Source organism: Lolium rigidum, chromosome 2 (assembly GCF_022539505.1).
Source record: "Lolium rigidum isolate FL_2022 chromosome 2, APGP_CSIRO_Lrig_0.1, whole genome shotgun sequence".
Classification (NCBI taxonomy): Eukaryota; Viridiplantae; Streptophyta; class Magnoliopsida; order Poales; family Poaceae; genus Lolium; species Lolium rigidum.
Window position 1 is genome coordinate 61,828,397 of NC_061509.1, and position 15,307 is coordinate 61,843,703.

At 45.5% G+C, this 15,307-nt stretch overlaps 1 protein-coding gene and 1 non-coding gene across 2 annotated transcripts; one reads left to right on the top strand and one right to left on the bottom strand.

Annotated features, from left to right (window-relative positions):
• Positions 1-10,474: 10,474 nt before the first annotated feature.
• LOC124693828 lies at positions 10,475-10,572 on the top strand. Its single transcript, XR_007000282.1, has one exon. It is a non-coding gene; the product is annotated as a small nucleolar RNA Z103 (small nucleolar RNA).
• A 1,106-nt stretch (positions 10,573-11,678) lies between these two features.
• LOC124686575 (transmembrane protein 230-like) lies at positions 11,679-13,598 on the bottom strand. Its single transcript, XM_047220503.1, has 2 exons — positions 13,409-13,598; positions 11,679-12,151 (listed from the first exon to the last, which is right to left on the bottom strand). The coding sequence occupies exons 1-2, from the start codon at positions 13,596-13,598 to the stop codon at positions 12,030-12,032; spliced, it is 312 nt and encodes a 103-aa protein (XP_047076459.1). The 3' UTR covers positions 11,679-12,029.
• Between the last annotated feature and the right edge of the window lie 1,709 nt (positions 13,599-15,307).

The window sequence follows — 15,307 nt, forward strand, 5'->3', positions numbered from 1 at the left end:
ATAGAGGAGGTTATACCAAAAATTTGAATCGATACGTAGTAATATTAGCAGTTGATTATATAATATATGATATAAAGTGCAGCTTTACTCCAACTTGTTTTGTCATGAAATTTGCTGGTTATAAGAGCATCTCCACCGGCAGACCCTAAATAGGCGTCGGCAGGAGCGCTAGCACCTCCGTTTGGAGGACATCGGCACAACATCCTCTATTCGTACGAAGTTCAAACGAAATTTGTACAAATTTAACGCGAATTCAAACTTAAAAACTAAAAAAAATCATCTAGCGGCGCGGGGAGTCGAAGGCGCTGAAGTCCAGTTTGTCGCCGCTGGACGACCCGAAGGACCAGCTGTCGACGTAGTCGGCCTTCTCTTCCTTTGGCGCAGGCAGCTCCGATGGTCCGGCGAGGTCGACGTACTTGGCGCCGTGGTCCCTGGCGGACTACACCGCCGCCTGCCGCGGGTCGATCGCGATTTGTCGTTAGTCTTCATCGACGGAGCGGCCGACAATGTACTGTAGGGCGGGGGACTCCGCGTCGTCGCCGTCGCCACGGAGGGCCGTCTGCGCCTCGGCCTCCTTCTCCCACCATTTCTTCTTCGCCGATGGAAGTGGTGGCGAGGCGTCCTCCTCGTTCACGCGGGAGCGGCGTCCTGACCCCGTCGTCCGACGAGCCGGAGCAGAGGATGCGCGCCTCGCGTCGCCGCGGATGACGACACCTCCGGAAGGAAGCGCGGGCGCGGTCGAGCTCGTGCGCGCGATGGCAGACGATCCGGTGTGTGAGGTTTCGGACGCCGCGGTCCGTTCCGGTTCCGGCGCCCTCTACCGGGTAGGCGGCGGCTCCATGTTCGCCGCCTGCGAGAAGTATAGCGGCTCCCGTTGCCTGCGGACGCGTGGACGGTAGCCGTATTGGCGTAGTGTGTCGTCGACGTCGCGGCCGTACCACCAGGCACGGCGGCCGACGTTGTTGAAGCGGCCGCCCGAGGGGTTGTCCGTCCGCGCGAGCTCGACGGCGCGCTCGTGTTCGAAGCGCCCTGCCCAGGACGGGCTTTCGATGGCGTTCTCCGGCAGGCTCCTCTCCTCCCGCGTCATCTCGGCCCGCCGTTCCCTGGCGAGGGTGCGAGCCCATTTTCGTTCCCGGCCGCCAAATTGCTATCGGGACCGCCGGTGGAGATGCTCTAAGTGGTAACTATTAAGGTCCCAAATTATGGTGTGGAAATTTCAGTTGAATTAAATTGCCGTCGGAGCAGGCGGAGTCTCGGCACAGTCTGGTTAGGCCTGCAGGCTGCTCGTAGATCGCAAATATGTTGGGCGCGCGACAAGTGCAGCCATGGAGGAGGCGATCCAAGGCATGCATGAAATCTTGTTAACCACCTACGGATTCATGTTTGACATAGATGCACACATCACGTACGTACGCATGTACATGTACGTGCATATTTATACAGCTGGTGATGTATTATTTTGTAAATCAGAAAAGAAAGGCAAAATAAGAAATCCAAGCAATTTGCGGTGCATGTTAAATTTAATTTGATAACTTGAAAGTGCAAATCCATCGAGGTGAGCACGCATGCTCGAGCCAGTCCATCACATCGCGAATTTGTGCACACCGTGCGGCTGGCGTGGGCCATCCAGGACTGCATCAGACATCAGTACGTGGGTCCATTTATATAGCCACGTCACCTCTATACGTATTCAGGACCGTATATGGATTTGGAGGACAAGTTCTGGGACTGTTTTGATGCATTTCCTGAGTTTCGGGATCCTTTTGGACATTGCTGGTAACTTCTGGGACTGTTGGTGCCCAATGATTGAGGGCTCGTGGAATTTTGGGGGAAAGCAAAAAAGCGAGAGGAGGGAGAGCCGAATGGGATGGGTGACGTGGCTGTCGACCGAGCCACGGAGGGGCTGGTACTTGTAGGGCGTGAGCGGGAGGGAGGAGCGTGCGAGCGCGTGAACGGTCGGAAAGTGTGTAGCCGTTGGAGCCGCGCCGCGCCACGGCGGCGCCAGCAAGGCGATGAGCCTGGTTTTTGAAATTTATGGCAGCTGCGGCCAGCGACCGGGATCGAGATGTGGGTGTGATCGGGATCGCTGATTGGAGGTGGACCACCGGTTCTTGGTGGCAAGAAGACGAACGGGAAGGATGAACGAATGATGAGAGCGGCGCCGGTTCTGGATTAGTGAGATCATTTGCAACTCGATGTGGATCGGGGGTGCTAAAATTCTCGAGAAAATACACTAAAGTCTGCAAACCGATCATGTGATAAACAATAAAACAATTCCCGTGATCTTTTGAACCATAATAATCTGATAAGCACGGTCTCGGATAAAACCTTAAACTTTTCGGTGAGCATCCTAACTTTCTAATCCTACTATTTTCGCTTGTCGGGTCCTAAAATACTGATCAGGAAATGATGATGCGGGGTCTAACATGAACACAACTCCCAATGCCGGTTGCATCTTTCCTCTTATGTACACATGGGAGGGGGTAAGAAAAAGGAAGAGATTAGGCAGAATGCTGGTGAGAAACTCAGCTCGCTAGAGCCACAAAGGTGGAGGATGTCGAGTGGTAGCAAGGATGAATCGAGGGAGCCTAGCGGTGGGCTTGGACGCCAGCGTGAAACCGCGTGTTTGCGAAATCGAGCGGTTGGAGATGAAATAGAATTTCTACTTCGGGTGTTGATTTTAGGGATTACGAATCTAGGATTCAATTCATACCACCGCTCTAAGATCAAGGTTTAATAAACTTTAAAGTAGTAGACTTTGCTCATATGAAAAGGATTCGATGCGAGTTGGCCTTGTCGTTGGACCAGCACTCCTGCAACAAAATTTAAGGTCCAAGGTTTGACCCATACCTACTCTCATATGATAATGAGTGAACCTATAGGTGCAAGTTACTATTGGTCGCTAAGCTGATAAGTAGTATGTCTAGTTGTGCGGTTTTCGAATATAGTACCTTTCCTCAAAGTGTTGCATAAATAACATTGTTGTGGGGATAGCTAAATCCTACCTAGGGGGTCCAACACACGTTCATGCATGGCACCTAGATGGCATTGCCATCAAGATCAAAACAAGACTAAGACAAAGATCCAATTAGTTTATGGCCCCAGGGATGTTTGCAAGGCTTGGGGTTTGTAGCCACTAGTTAAAACACTTCTCTCACAAAAGTTAGTGGGTATTGAGATGGCATTTTTCTTGTACCTAGCCATCAATAAAGATACCATCTTCGACATTTCTCCCAGTATAAGACTAAGTCATGCTCCCACAAGGTGACCAGACCTACTCAAAGAACATTGCCTTGTTAACTCTCCCATGGTGTAAATTGACCTTCTCCATAAGGCCAACTCACATGCCCTTTACTTACCACAATATCACTTATTTTGAAACTTCTGACAGTAGGAAAGGTTCCTAAACTACAATATGACATGACCACGCTACACGAGATACCCCCTACTTTCTCGTTGTTCGATTACAACAACATGTGCAATTTATACAAACAAGCTATAATAAAATCCACTCAAAATGATCTCACGAGATTCACACAAAACCATCTCACGTGTTTCACATCTAAGGATCACGATTCATATTATACTAATAACAAGTTCATTTAACCGAAAGCAAAGGACATCTCAAGTTGATAAGATCTAGCATGCAAGCATGCAACGTACTATTAGAGACCCACGATACCGTGTTTTCTCTATAGAAATTCATCATCACACGGGGTGATAACGAGAAACATGGGCTTCCCCTTTTGCGATTGTTGTAAGCCTAAATTAGTTTTGAAAACTTGGTTACAAACTGCAAAATCGTTGAGAAAAGCAAGCACCGTAGGCACGTGTAAGAGAGCTCAATACAACACAAAACATAGAAACAACATCTCATGAAAGCTTGGCCAACATTTCTTTCGGTCTCTCTACATATTCTCATTTCTACTTTACCTCTCCTACTATTCAACGATTATCTCATCATATAATTATTAAAAAAAACTAAGATAGAGATAACATGTTGACCAATTAAAATTTGAATAATGCAACATGATAAAAAAACAAGTAAAGTGATTGAAGAACATATGTAAAATAAAAGTACACAATCATGGTTGTTGAAAGCATGCAAGCTTCTTAAAAGTTTTTTGAAGCCTAAAAGGATCAATGTTGTTGACTATAAATGTTGACCGTGAATTTATAAAGTAATTTCCTTCTCTAAAAAAACCACCTAGATAGGGAAATGCCTTTTCAAATTCAATGGCTTAGTAGTTTCAGTATGAGATGTTGTAGCCAATATCCATTCATTAAATTGGTTTAAGAACAAAGAGTTAGCAATGTAGCCGTCTACTCATAATGCAAAGCCATATACTAATAATTGTTGGGGAAAATATTACCTTCACTAATCTTCGTGATATTGTAACTCAAAGTCCACGTACATAAAGCAATGACGCAAGAATTTTTTTTGTGGTCGTAGGAATGGCTAACAAATAATGGTCCATCTAGAAAAATATCTTATTAGATACATATGAGGGATAAGTATATCATAACAACTATATAAACCATCCAAGTTCTCTACAAGTGAACAATACAATCAAACTTGGTATAATTTAACAAAGTCTTTTTAAAGTGCAACTCAATTCAACAACTTTTTTTTTCAAGAAATAGCGACTTTGTGCAAAACAAAATTCATGTAGCCGAGAGTTAGTAACCAATTTAAAATAAATTCTTGATTCTTGGACAAGAAAATGTGGCTATTTTATAGAGATTAAGTTAGGTCATTGCAATGTAATAAGCACTACTAAAGCTTTGTATTTTTCTAGTGTGTGCACTTGAAATGATTTAATTCATAACGTGAAGCATATCATGAAATCTAGCATATAAATATTTTGTAATTATGTGTTAAAATTTAGGACATAGGTAGTAACATCATGCTACAAGTATGTAGACACAACCAAGATTATTTATAAACATGTATATTGAGCATGTCCTAGTGAGAATAGAAACCGGTAAATAGAATAAAAGGAAATAAGAAAAACCACAATACATGCCACAATGGTGATTCACATTTCAAGTATCGCATAGGTAAGCTAGATTGTTGATTGCTTTATGCTTGGGTAAGAAGCTGAATATACAAAAATCAGAACATATTAGTTTTAACAAATTGATTTATGTCATATAATAGAGTAGAGTAGCTTAGGTTGGTTTACATACCAGGTACCAAGTCCCAGCCTTCCAAACACATAATAAGGACATCAATATGCCCAATCTTCAACAAACACATAGAAGTGAATATTGGTAGTTTGTCGTGTGAAATTGCAGATAGTGCAAAATATGTTGTGGAATCGACACTCCGCCAATTTAGTATGTAAAATTTAATATACTAGCTTGTTACAACTCACAACCACATATTATACTTTTTTATGTTGTAGAAAATCAATGTGCAAGGTTGTGGAAGCACATGAGAAATCAACCAAATATTACTCGTGAAACTTCCATCTCTTAGATAACAGCTGAACCCTAACTCATCCCATCTTCCCTAGCTTTGGTCCCGCTGCCCATCATAGCAAAACGAAACATTAAATCAAGAACTTCAAGATCCAAAAACAAGATTAAAAAAACACAAAAAAATATACTCAATGTTTAAAAGATAGTTGTCTACATGGCAATTTTTTTGTCATGTTGATAAACACGAAGTTCATCAACACATAAAGAATCACAACCAATACACGCAAGAGTACATGCTACTAGCGACATCAAAGTACTTTACATTACCCACACCTTGCAGATCACATCAACGCCGTCCACGTACTCAGTGGTGATCACATATTCAACACATACAAAATCAAGAAATGTCAACGACAATGTTGAATGGCCTAGTCTACTAGACAAAATTTTAGACATATCTCTTGCTACCTATCTCATGCAAATAAACGTTCATCCTCCAAACAACAGGGAAGGTTGGAAATTAATGTCATGGGACCGAGTATCTCAAAACAATCAACATATCGTCGGTAAACTTCCACCATCATTTCATCATGTGTGAAAATGAAAATTTTGACCTTTTTGGGAAGTTTAGACAAAAATTAGCCCTCGTGAAAAATAATTCTGAACTTGACCTTTCTTCTGAGTGTTTTAAGTTGGGGTGTTGAGGTTAGAGGGGTTAAGGACTTTAATTCCCTCGTATGGTTGGTGGGTATGGGAATTGATTAAGGAGGGAATGAAGGGAGTATACTCCGACGGGTCTCTTACCTGTAGAGGGCATCATAATTAGTCCGAGGAATGGGAATTGAAAAAAAAAATGATCTCCGTTCGTTGCACACGCTAAGAGTATGCATCTCCCACAAACACACAAGCGAAAGAAAAATCGTTGTCCAATTCCCACCACTAATTCCCATCCCACACCAAAGCGTGTGATTAGGACTACTAATCAATTTCCCAAGACTAATCCCTCGACAAACTTTCACCTCTAAACCCCTATGCCTATTCACTGAAGCTGCCAAACACGCTGAGACAGTAAGAGCATCTCTAGCAGAGCTCGTAAAAATGCAAACCGAAAAACTCGAGTTCGGTCTTCCAAAAACGTGTTTACGAGTCGCAAAACGGTTGGCACAGAACATACCCTGTAAACTAAAATTGAAAAACGGAATATTCAAAAAATTATCTTCTTCGTAAGAAATGTCCGCGCTACTGTCTAGATCTCCTCGCGGCCGCCGCCCAAGCAACAAAACGGAATATTCGCAAAACAGCCGCCGTGAGCCGCATATTTCAAGCAACAAAGCACAATGCCGCGAATTTCAAGGCAAAGCAGCTATAGTACATGCGCGTGTGCGCATCCGCCTGAAGCATGAAGCAGCTAGTACATGCGCGTGTGCGTATCTGCCTGAAGCTTGATGGTGGCGGATTCCAGGAGATCTAGCTATGCCAACAGCTCGATTGATAATTAGAATTAGTACCACCACCAGCTATGGAATCGATTGATATTTGCTGAGAATTGACATAGATATGGTTGGAATTGGAGCAGGCTGACAGAATATTTGATCGGCGATGCACACTTTTAGCAAAAGCAGCGAGAAATCGGCGGCTGAAGGCGGTTGTACGGACGACAGTCACTGGAGAAATCTATTCGGTTTTGAGCCTGTAAACTGCCCTTCAGTCCGTATTAATAGGGATTGAGTGTGAAATTTTTTGGGCCCTTGAGAATGTTTTTTAGGCCGAGCAGCGAGTTCGCTCTCGTTCTGCCCCACTTTTGACCCGAACCCGTAAATCGGCCGGAAAAATACGGTTCGGCGTGATTACGGGCTCGTTAGAGCATCTCTAGCAGAGCCCGAACTCGCGGCCAAAACTGAAAAAGTCCGGCGAGAATAGGGGTTCGGTTCGGAGATGGGCCAGAACATAGCCCGAACTCGCGGCCTGGCACGTAAAACGAGTTCGGTCCCCCGAGAAACCAAGCGGATGCCCCGTATTAAAAGGGGCCGCTGAGGGGAGTTCGGCTCCTAAACCCTACTCCCCTCCGCCGCTTTCACTCCCGCTGCCGCCGCCTGCCTCCTCTTCGGCGAGCGATTCCGCCTCCTCCGACACCGCTCCGCCACTTCGGCCACCACCCCTCCTTCCGCAATGGGGCGTTTAAGACGCGTGGGTAGGGGAGGTGGCCGAATCGGCAGCGGAAAAGCACCTCGGCGTCCGCCGGGTGTACGGGCGGAGGCGGACCGCGCTAGGCGGTCGCGCTCCGACGGCGCATGGAAGCGGGCCGGCCGGAAGTGGCCGGAACTTATCGCACGCCGTCAAGCGCGTGAGGAGGCGGCTGAGGAAGTAGAAGCGGAGGCGCCCGCCGCTGCCCCCGCGGGGCAACGATGACGATGACGACGCTGAAGGGCCGCCTCTAGCCTGCGGGAGCGCCTCCGAGGCGGCGGCCTTCGAGGTGGCGGCGCTCATCGTCGCCTAGGAATAGCCAGCGACCAAAAACCTTCCGCCGGCGACATCAAGCGCCCCGGTGACAGTATAGTCCATCCAGGGACTAAATCTAGTCTCATTTAGGCCCCTATTACCGAATGTAGGTCGAAGATGCATGTATTTTGCCTGCCTTATTGTAAATTATCAACGAATTCATCATGATCGGAGCAAATCGAGTTCAATCGCGAGTTTTATTTTCCCGCGATGTTTGATTTCCGTGTTTTCAGCTCACGAGTTCCGTTTCGTTCCGCGCCATTACAAAATCCAACAATTTGTCACAGTTCGGAAGATCGAACTCGTAGTTTTCGATTCCACGATATACCAGCTGTGCTAGAGATGCTCTTATAGTTTTTTTTTTGATATACTAGCTGTGCTAGAGATGTTTGGATGTAATGAATTGAGCTTAGAATTGTGGAATTGAAATTCGGCCCTCCAATTCTGGCGTTTGGTTGCCTGTGGAATTTAGGCCCAGAAACATACGGCAATTCCAGCCCGCACCCACGCGGAGGAGTTTTGTTCGCGGGTCAATTCGGAGGGGGCGAGCTCCGTATTCCCACGGAACTGACGAAGCGGTACGCGAGTCTCTCCCGAGTCCCGAGCCACCGCGACGCGTCTCCTAGCGAACTCCTCTCGACCGCGTCTCCCCAAGCAGCCGCCGGCGACGCGGTGCGTCCTCTCCGCCCTTACCCATCAGCCCCATGCCCTCCTCTCTCCTCTCGCCATCCGCCTCCTCTTTGTACGACGCAGTGGTTGGCCGTGTAGCGACGGCGTCCGCCATTCCCCGCCACAAACCCTAGGGCTGGGCCATGGTTGGGGAACGGTGCGGGAGGTAGTGAGGCGGCGAGAGGGGTAGCGGCGTTGGCCCTCGCCCCGTCGGCCCGTCCCATATCCTCGCCCCGCCGGCTTGCCCCCATGGCGCTCGCCCAGCCAGCATCTTCTCTGTCTATTTTTTTCTGTCTATTCACTACACTTCTCTGTCTATTCACTTCTCCATACATGGTGTTCTAATGTATTTTTTCTGCAGGAATTAATAAGGGCTGAGTTCAATTGATCTCTGACATTTTTTGAAGCTAATTGTTTGTTATTTTTATGGTCCATTTGAACGCAATCATTGCTGCATTTCACTGTTCCCATCAACACCGAGACAGTGAAATTGTTGGATGATGAAAACTGTACTTAGTTGGTAAAAGTGTTGAGGTCTGCTGTCCAAGCATCCAAATATTCTAATGTATTATTTTTCATACGTATAGACAACTTTATATTGTTCAAACTCAGTAAAAGATCAAATTCAACGGTATAGGCATCCAAACAGGAATTTGAGTTGGGTGCCACCACTTGATTCCAACAGCCGATAGTATCCACAACCAAACAATAGAATTAGAATTGAGGTCATTTCCTTTCCACCTTAGATTTGGTATTCCAATCCAATTCAATTCTAAAGCCTAATTCTGTGCATCCAAACACAGCGAGTTGCTCTAACCACAATTCAGTATCACTCCTCGGCCGGAGTATATCTCACCACGATTCAGTATTTGGGCCGGAGTGTATATTGGGCCGCAGCGACGTGTGCATAAGGCTCGGCTAGAGGCTCGACGACTCATTCGTGGGGTACGTGTCGACTCCTGATAGGCAGCGCGTGCAGCAGTGCAGCTATAAAGAGGAGGGCGCTGGACGAACCCTAAGCCTATCCCATCCATCGCCCCCTCGTCGACCTGCCGCCGCCGCAATAGTACATCGGTCTAATCGCTCGTTTTCTTGCGTCGTCTTTTGCACTTCTGTTTATGGTGTTCAGATCGCTGATGCTTTGTTTTGTGGTTTAATCCATCTGCTTGCACGGATTCTTATTTCTTTTTTACCCGTGTCAGTGCTAGATTTGGATCAATTTTAGGCTCTATATTATGAGTCAACAGCAGGCGTCTCTCGATGGCGTCCTGACTGCCGCATGGAGCCTAGATCGATTAGCCAGGAGAAGATTGTTTGGAGATCCATCTTCTTAGTTCCAAGCCACAAAATCTGGCCATACTTCTAAACCACTATCTCGCCCCTTGGATCTTGATTTCTTTCTGAAGATCTGCGAGATTTCGATGTTTGATTTGAGACGGCTCAGACGAACGGGTGCTCGGTTTTTTCGTTGGACGAGTCGCCCTTTGCACAAAGTGCCCATAGAAACCGGCGGCCGACTTTCACGATTGGTTGGGAGCGTCGTGTATCTTGCCCCATCCAAATTTAAAGCGGCCATATTTCCAATTGATTCTGAATTGTTCGCTTTTGTTTTTCTTTGGTGTTACCTTTGTAAGTTTATTTTCTGTCACTTGGACTGAAAGAAACAAACCTATAACCGGATGGGATCATCAGATCTACATCCTTTGCAAGTTACAGTATCGTTGTAAATTGATTTCAGTAAGTACCTACTCCGTATAAAAAATTGATGTGCTCTCAGTTATTGTTCAAAATAATCAGAGTTGAATTATAACCCAATTACATTTGAAATGCAGTCTGAGAAATTATATTTTGCTCTGGTTTCTTCCCATGCTGTTTTTCTTGAATGGATATGAGGATCCTTTCCCCAAATGATCGACTATGATTATAATGTGCGCACATGAAATCCTTATCAGAGGATTCCAAGCCAGAAATCTGATCCATTTAACACAACAGTTGCTTCTCCACTTTTTCAATTTCGTTTTATTCGTACTTTTTTCGTTTGTTACAAACCGTCTAAGGTGCAGACATTCATGCTAATCAGCCAACCTTTCAGTTCACTATATAACGTAAATCACCATAAAACGAAACAGACCTGATTCTTGAAGGGTTTAGAATGATGTTTCTTCGATTGAAGACTTCAAATGAGGATTTGCCACTGTCCTGAAGATAACATCCGATCAGAGAACGACCTTGCCTGCTTCACTCCTTTCGTCTCCAGCTTGGGTGCCTCATAAAATGGTGAAAATAATACAATTGCTCAAGAACTTGAAGCTACCCACAAATGATGTAGCCGGCCACAATGCAGACCACTTTGCACGATGCAAGCTCTACGGCAAGATCACCAATGAAGACCACTTTGCACGATGGAAGCTCTACGGCAAGATCACCAATGAAGACACAGTAGGATGGCAACTGTGATCGTGAAATGACAGATCTCACAACGCCTTGCTGAATCCTAGGAAAGGTGAGCACAACAAAATCGGGAGGATCTGACCGTACATGCCTTCGAAAGAGCTGGATAGTCGCCCCTGTTCAAGGATTTGTCGCTTGCTCTGCATCCGGCGTCGCCTAGATCCCAAGCCGTTTGGTCGCCGCCTGAGTGTCCTCAGTGCGGAGCAACGTGGACCAAGTCATGTTCAAAGAATGTATTAACAAAACTATTAAATATTTCGAACTTCTTTGTTGAAGTCGTCTTGTCATTTTAATTTCTATGCGCAAATTGCCATAGAAATTAAGATCTGATGAAATGGTTTCTGAAAATGATATTTAGCTCGAGCATAGAGCCTGAGAAATCACTTTGTGCTCTCATATACAAATTGATAAACGAACATAATAATTTCAGTAATTTACGCGCAAGAGAATAACAAAATGGCAATACAATTGTTTGAACAAGTTAGTAATTTCGAACAATCTATCACAAGTTATGTTATACAAAGCAGGACAGGAAGAGTAAATTTGGCTGCCACGAAATGAATAAATTGGCCAGAAAACTACAAACAACATAACGTGTACAAGTTGTGATAGTTAAGCAGGTTGAAAAAAATGAATATCAAATCTTCCCCAACAACAAATGAATAGATCGAGCTGAAAACTCTGAACATTTACGACATGGCATCACAACAGCACATAGTAACGGGGGACATTATATCAGACATTTGGACAATCAGCAAAGTGTCGGCACTTACACATCTCCTTGACAGCAACACTCCACAATCACAGTCACAACCATTTCAGCCCACTATGCATCATTACGGTAGCATTTATATGCACATATCTAATAGTAAGTTCATTCTACATAGCAGAACAAACGTATACAACGAAGATAACAAGGCTGCTTGCTGTATCAGTAGAGCCATTGGGCAACAGGGCCCAGACCATGTGTGGTAATACACATCTTATTAGATTGGTGGGATGTTTGAAAAAGAGAAGCCCTTGTATCCCTTGTAAGCGTAGTAGGCGATTCTTGTGTAGTAGAACCCAGGGATGAACATTACAATGCCCAAAATCATGAAGAAGATTCCTGTTCCAACAAAAGAGTGGTAAGTTTTAGCTAAGGGAAAGTTTCAAGGGCAAGCTTATGCACGAACGCAACCTTTCTAAGATGGTTTTTAGTTAAAATAGATTTATCTTCATGAATGTTATTCAAAAGTCTATTCTGCATCTAGAATGGCAATGCCCATATCATGCAGATCCCTTTTTCCAGCTAAAGAGTGACGAGGTTTAGCTAATGGAAGGTTTCAAGGGCAAGCTTGTGTATGGATGCAACCTTTCTATGACTGATTTAAGTAAAAATAGATTTATGTTCATCGATGTTATTTAGCATCCACAAAATTTTTAGACCACACTACAGCTGAACTTCTATCATAAAAGCCATACCAGAATCAAATATATTATAGATAAAAGAAATGATTTAGGGTCTGTTGGCAATGCATGTGGTCTTCGATTGCTATTTGGATTGAAACCAAGCCCTCACATGGCACATTAATTTTCAGCGATGTGCAGGTGAAACGAAGGATGAAACTGTGCGCATCTATCGCCGGTCGGCAGGTCCGCATTGGTCCTGTGCTACTCCGGCGGGTACCAGTGTTGATTTGCCTTTCTTCCTCCTTTCTAAACTAAATCACATCGCACCAATGGGTCAGCTGGAGGCCCCTCAATTCTAACACCGATCCCCTTTTCTATGACGCGATTTACCTCAGTCTTGGGCTCTTTCTACAAGTGAATATTGACTACAAACATCATCCAATTTGAGTACGTGCACTCAAAATTTGAGCTCATGCTATCTGATAGTTCAGACAATGGGTCGTGAGAATGCAAAATCATCGTGTTCCTCCCGAGCATGGCTCCTTGCCCAATTCACTTTGTTAAAATAGATATCTCTCACCAAATGCAAGCATCTACATATCCAAAATCTCCTCTACAGGCATGATCAAAGAATTATACCTCACATTTGCATGTTCTACACTTATTACCAGCAATATCATACCCATATAGATATCTCTCACCAAATGCAAGCATCTACTTATCCACCCAAACAGAGAAATAAACCCAATTGAATCCTGCCTCGCATCACTAGAAGTCTAGAACCTGAGCCCCCAGCTGGTAATAAGTAATACGGAATTGCTAAGTTTCAGCTAGCTGAGACATAGCTTATGTCTCAGTCAACCCATAAGATGTTCTTATGGCTGTAGTTCCGAAATTGCAGCAAGTACAGGGTTCTAGATGTAATAATAATTCTTCCGGACAGAGAAGAAGGGGAAAGGAGATGCGGGCTGACCGTGCGCGCTGTCCCCGCCGACTTGGTTGGCGGCCATGAGGAGGCCGGCGATGACGCCGAGGGCCCCGAAGGCGAGGAGGGCGGCGGCGAAGGCGATCTCCTTGACGGGGGCGCCGCGCGGGCCGCCGATGGCGCCGCCGACGAGGTCGTCCTCGTCGGTGATGGAGAAGGCGTGGTCCACGTAGGCCATGCCGGGCAGGGACCTCGCTAGCTAGCGTTTCCCGAGGAGGAGGCGGCGGCGGCGGGCGGGGTGGATTCGCGCGCGCGCGGATCCTTGTCGTGGGTTGGCGGCGGGTTGGTCGCGGGTGGAAGATGCAGCGCAGGTGTGAGAGAGATCGGCTGGGTGGGTCGCTTGCGAAGGTAGATTTGGATTGGGTTGGCCGGGAGCGCCGGGTCAACAACGCGATGGTAGTTCGGCACGATAGGGATGTGTACACGGTACTCATGCTACCATACGGATTCGCACGCCCAGCAGCACGTCGAGACACCCTTTGCAGCGTCATTTTTATTTTTTGCAAACTCACTAACCTACACATTTAACAATGGCAGACTCGGCTCCATTCTCAACCAAAAAAAAGTTGTACTTTTCTTAATCATGGAACTTAAAAAATGTTTCCTAGCATATATTAAAAAGTAGTCCATATTAAGATTTTGCAAGTTTGTAGTATAGATCAACAACTACCTGTAGAAAAACAAATAGATTTTTAAAATTTTAAAGTACCATTTTTAAATATCTAAAAATAAGGCTCATTTGGTTCATAGGATTTGTAAAGGAATTGTGTAGGATTTGGATATTCAATGAAAAAAAAAATTCTATACAAGTGTTTGATTCATAGGAACATATCCTATAGAAGGAACATATCCTATAGAACTAATCCTATAGGAATCTTGTAGTGTAAATCCTATAGGAAAAAAATATTAGGTCATACCTCATGGAAAAAATCCTTTGCTACAGTCAAACATACTTCATCTTTTCATAGGATTCAAATGAGCACGACATCTCGAACCTATGCATTCCCTATTCCTATGTTGTCCATATACTATGAACAAAAGGATACCTAGAGGGCTACATGTAGCACGACCTTCCTTTTAAGTTTCCGCGGTAAAGTAACTAAAGAACACAATCATCCACAAAAGACCTTGTACACGCTACATCCACTGACGACCACCATACTTTGTTACCACTGCAGGGATTATTGGAGAAGAACGGTGAAGAGGACCATCATCCAGGAAACAAAAACACCATTGCCCAATGGCTTTACAAGACAAATTGAAGACTTTGTTGAAAGAACACGAACACGAACGGCGACACTCAAATCTCCGGTGAGCAACGCCACGAAGGCCTAGCCCACATCCACTAAGGGATTTCCTCGAGGCGGAAACCGGGCCTTTACAAGGTTCTTGGGGCACACATCCACAACCGAATTGGAGGCTCCCAAATCTGTTACAACACAACAATCAACAACAATACATCAACACAAATCAACTAGGAATCCAAAGAGAAACACTAGCAAGGGGGCCCTCAACAAAATGAGGGGGAAATGCAAATTGCTTCGGTGAAGATGTAGATCGGGGTCTTCTCCTTCGATTCTCCAAAGCACAAGGGATTTGGGTGGTTGTGGGAGGAGATCCGATGGATTTGATGTTCTTGGTGGCTCAACAATGGTGTATGTCCTTTTTGGAGGGGGAATGAGCAACCCTAGCACATTGGAGAAGAAGGCTTTAAATAGTGGCCGCCGAAACAGCCGTTGCGTGCCGTTGGAGAGGGGTGGCCGGTAGTACCGGCCAGCTTGGGCCGGTACTACCGCTCCTAGGCGACGCGCGCGACCATCGGGAGGAGGCCACGTGGCCGGAGGGGCTCGGTCCGGGGAGGGTGGGGCGGAGCCTCCGGCCGGGTAC

Coding starts and splice junctions, on each gene's coding strand:
- LOC124686575 (XM_047220503.1), bottom strand. CDS start 13,598: ATGGCCTACGTGGACCACGCCTTCTCCATCACCGACGAGGACGACCTC. Junction 12,152..13,408: donor CGGCGGGGACAGCGCGCACG/GTCAGCCCGCAT, acceptor TTGTTGGAACAG/GAATCTTCTTCATGATTTTG.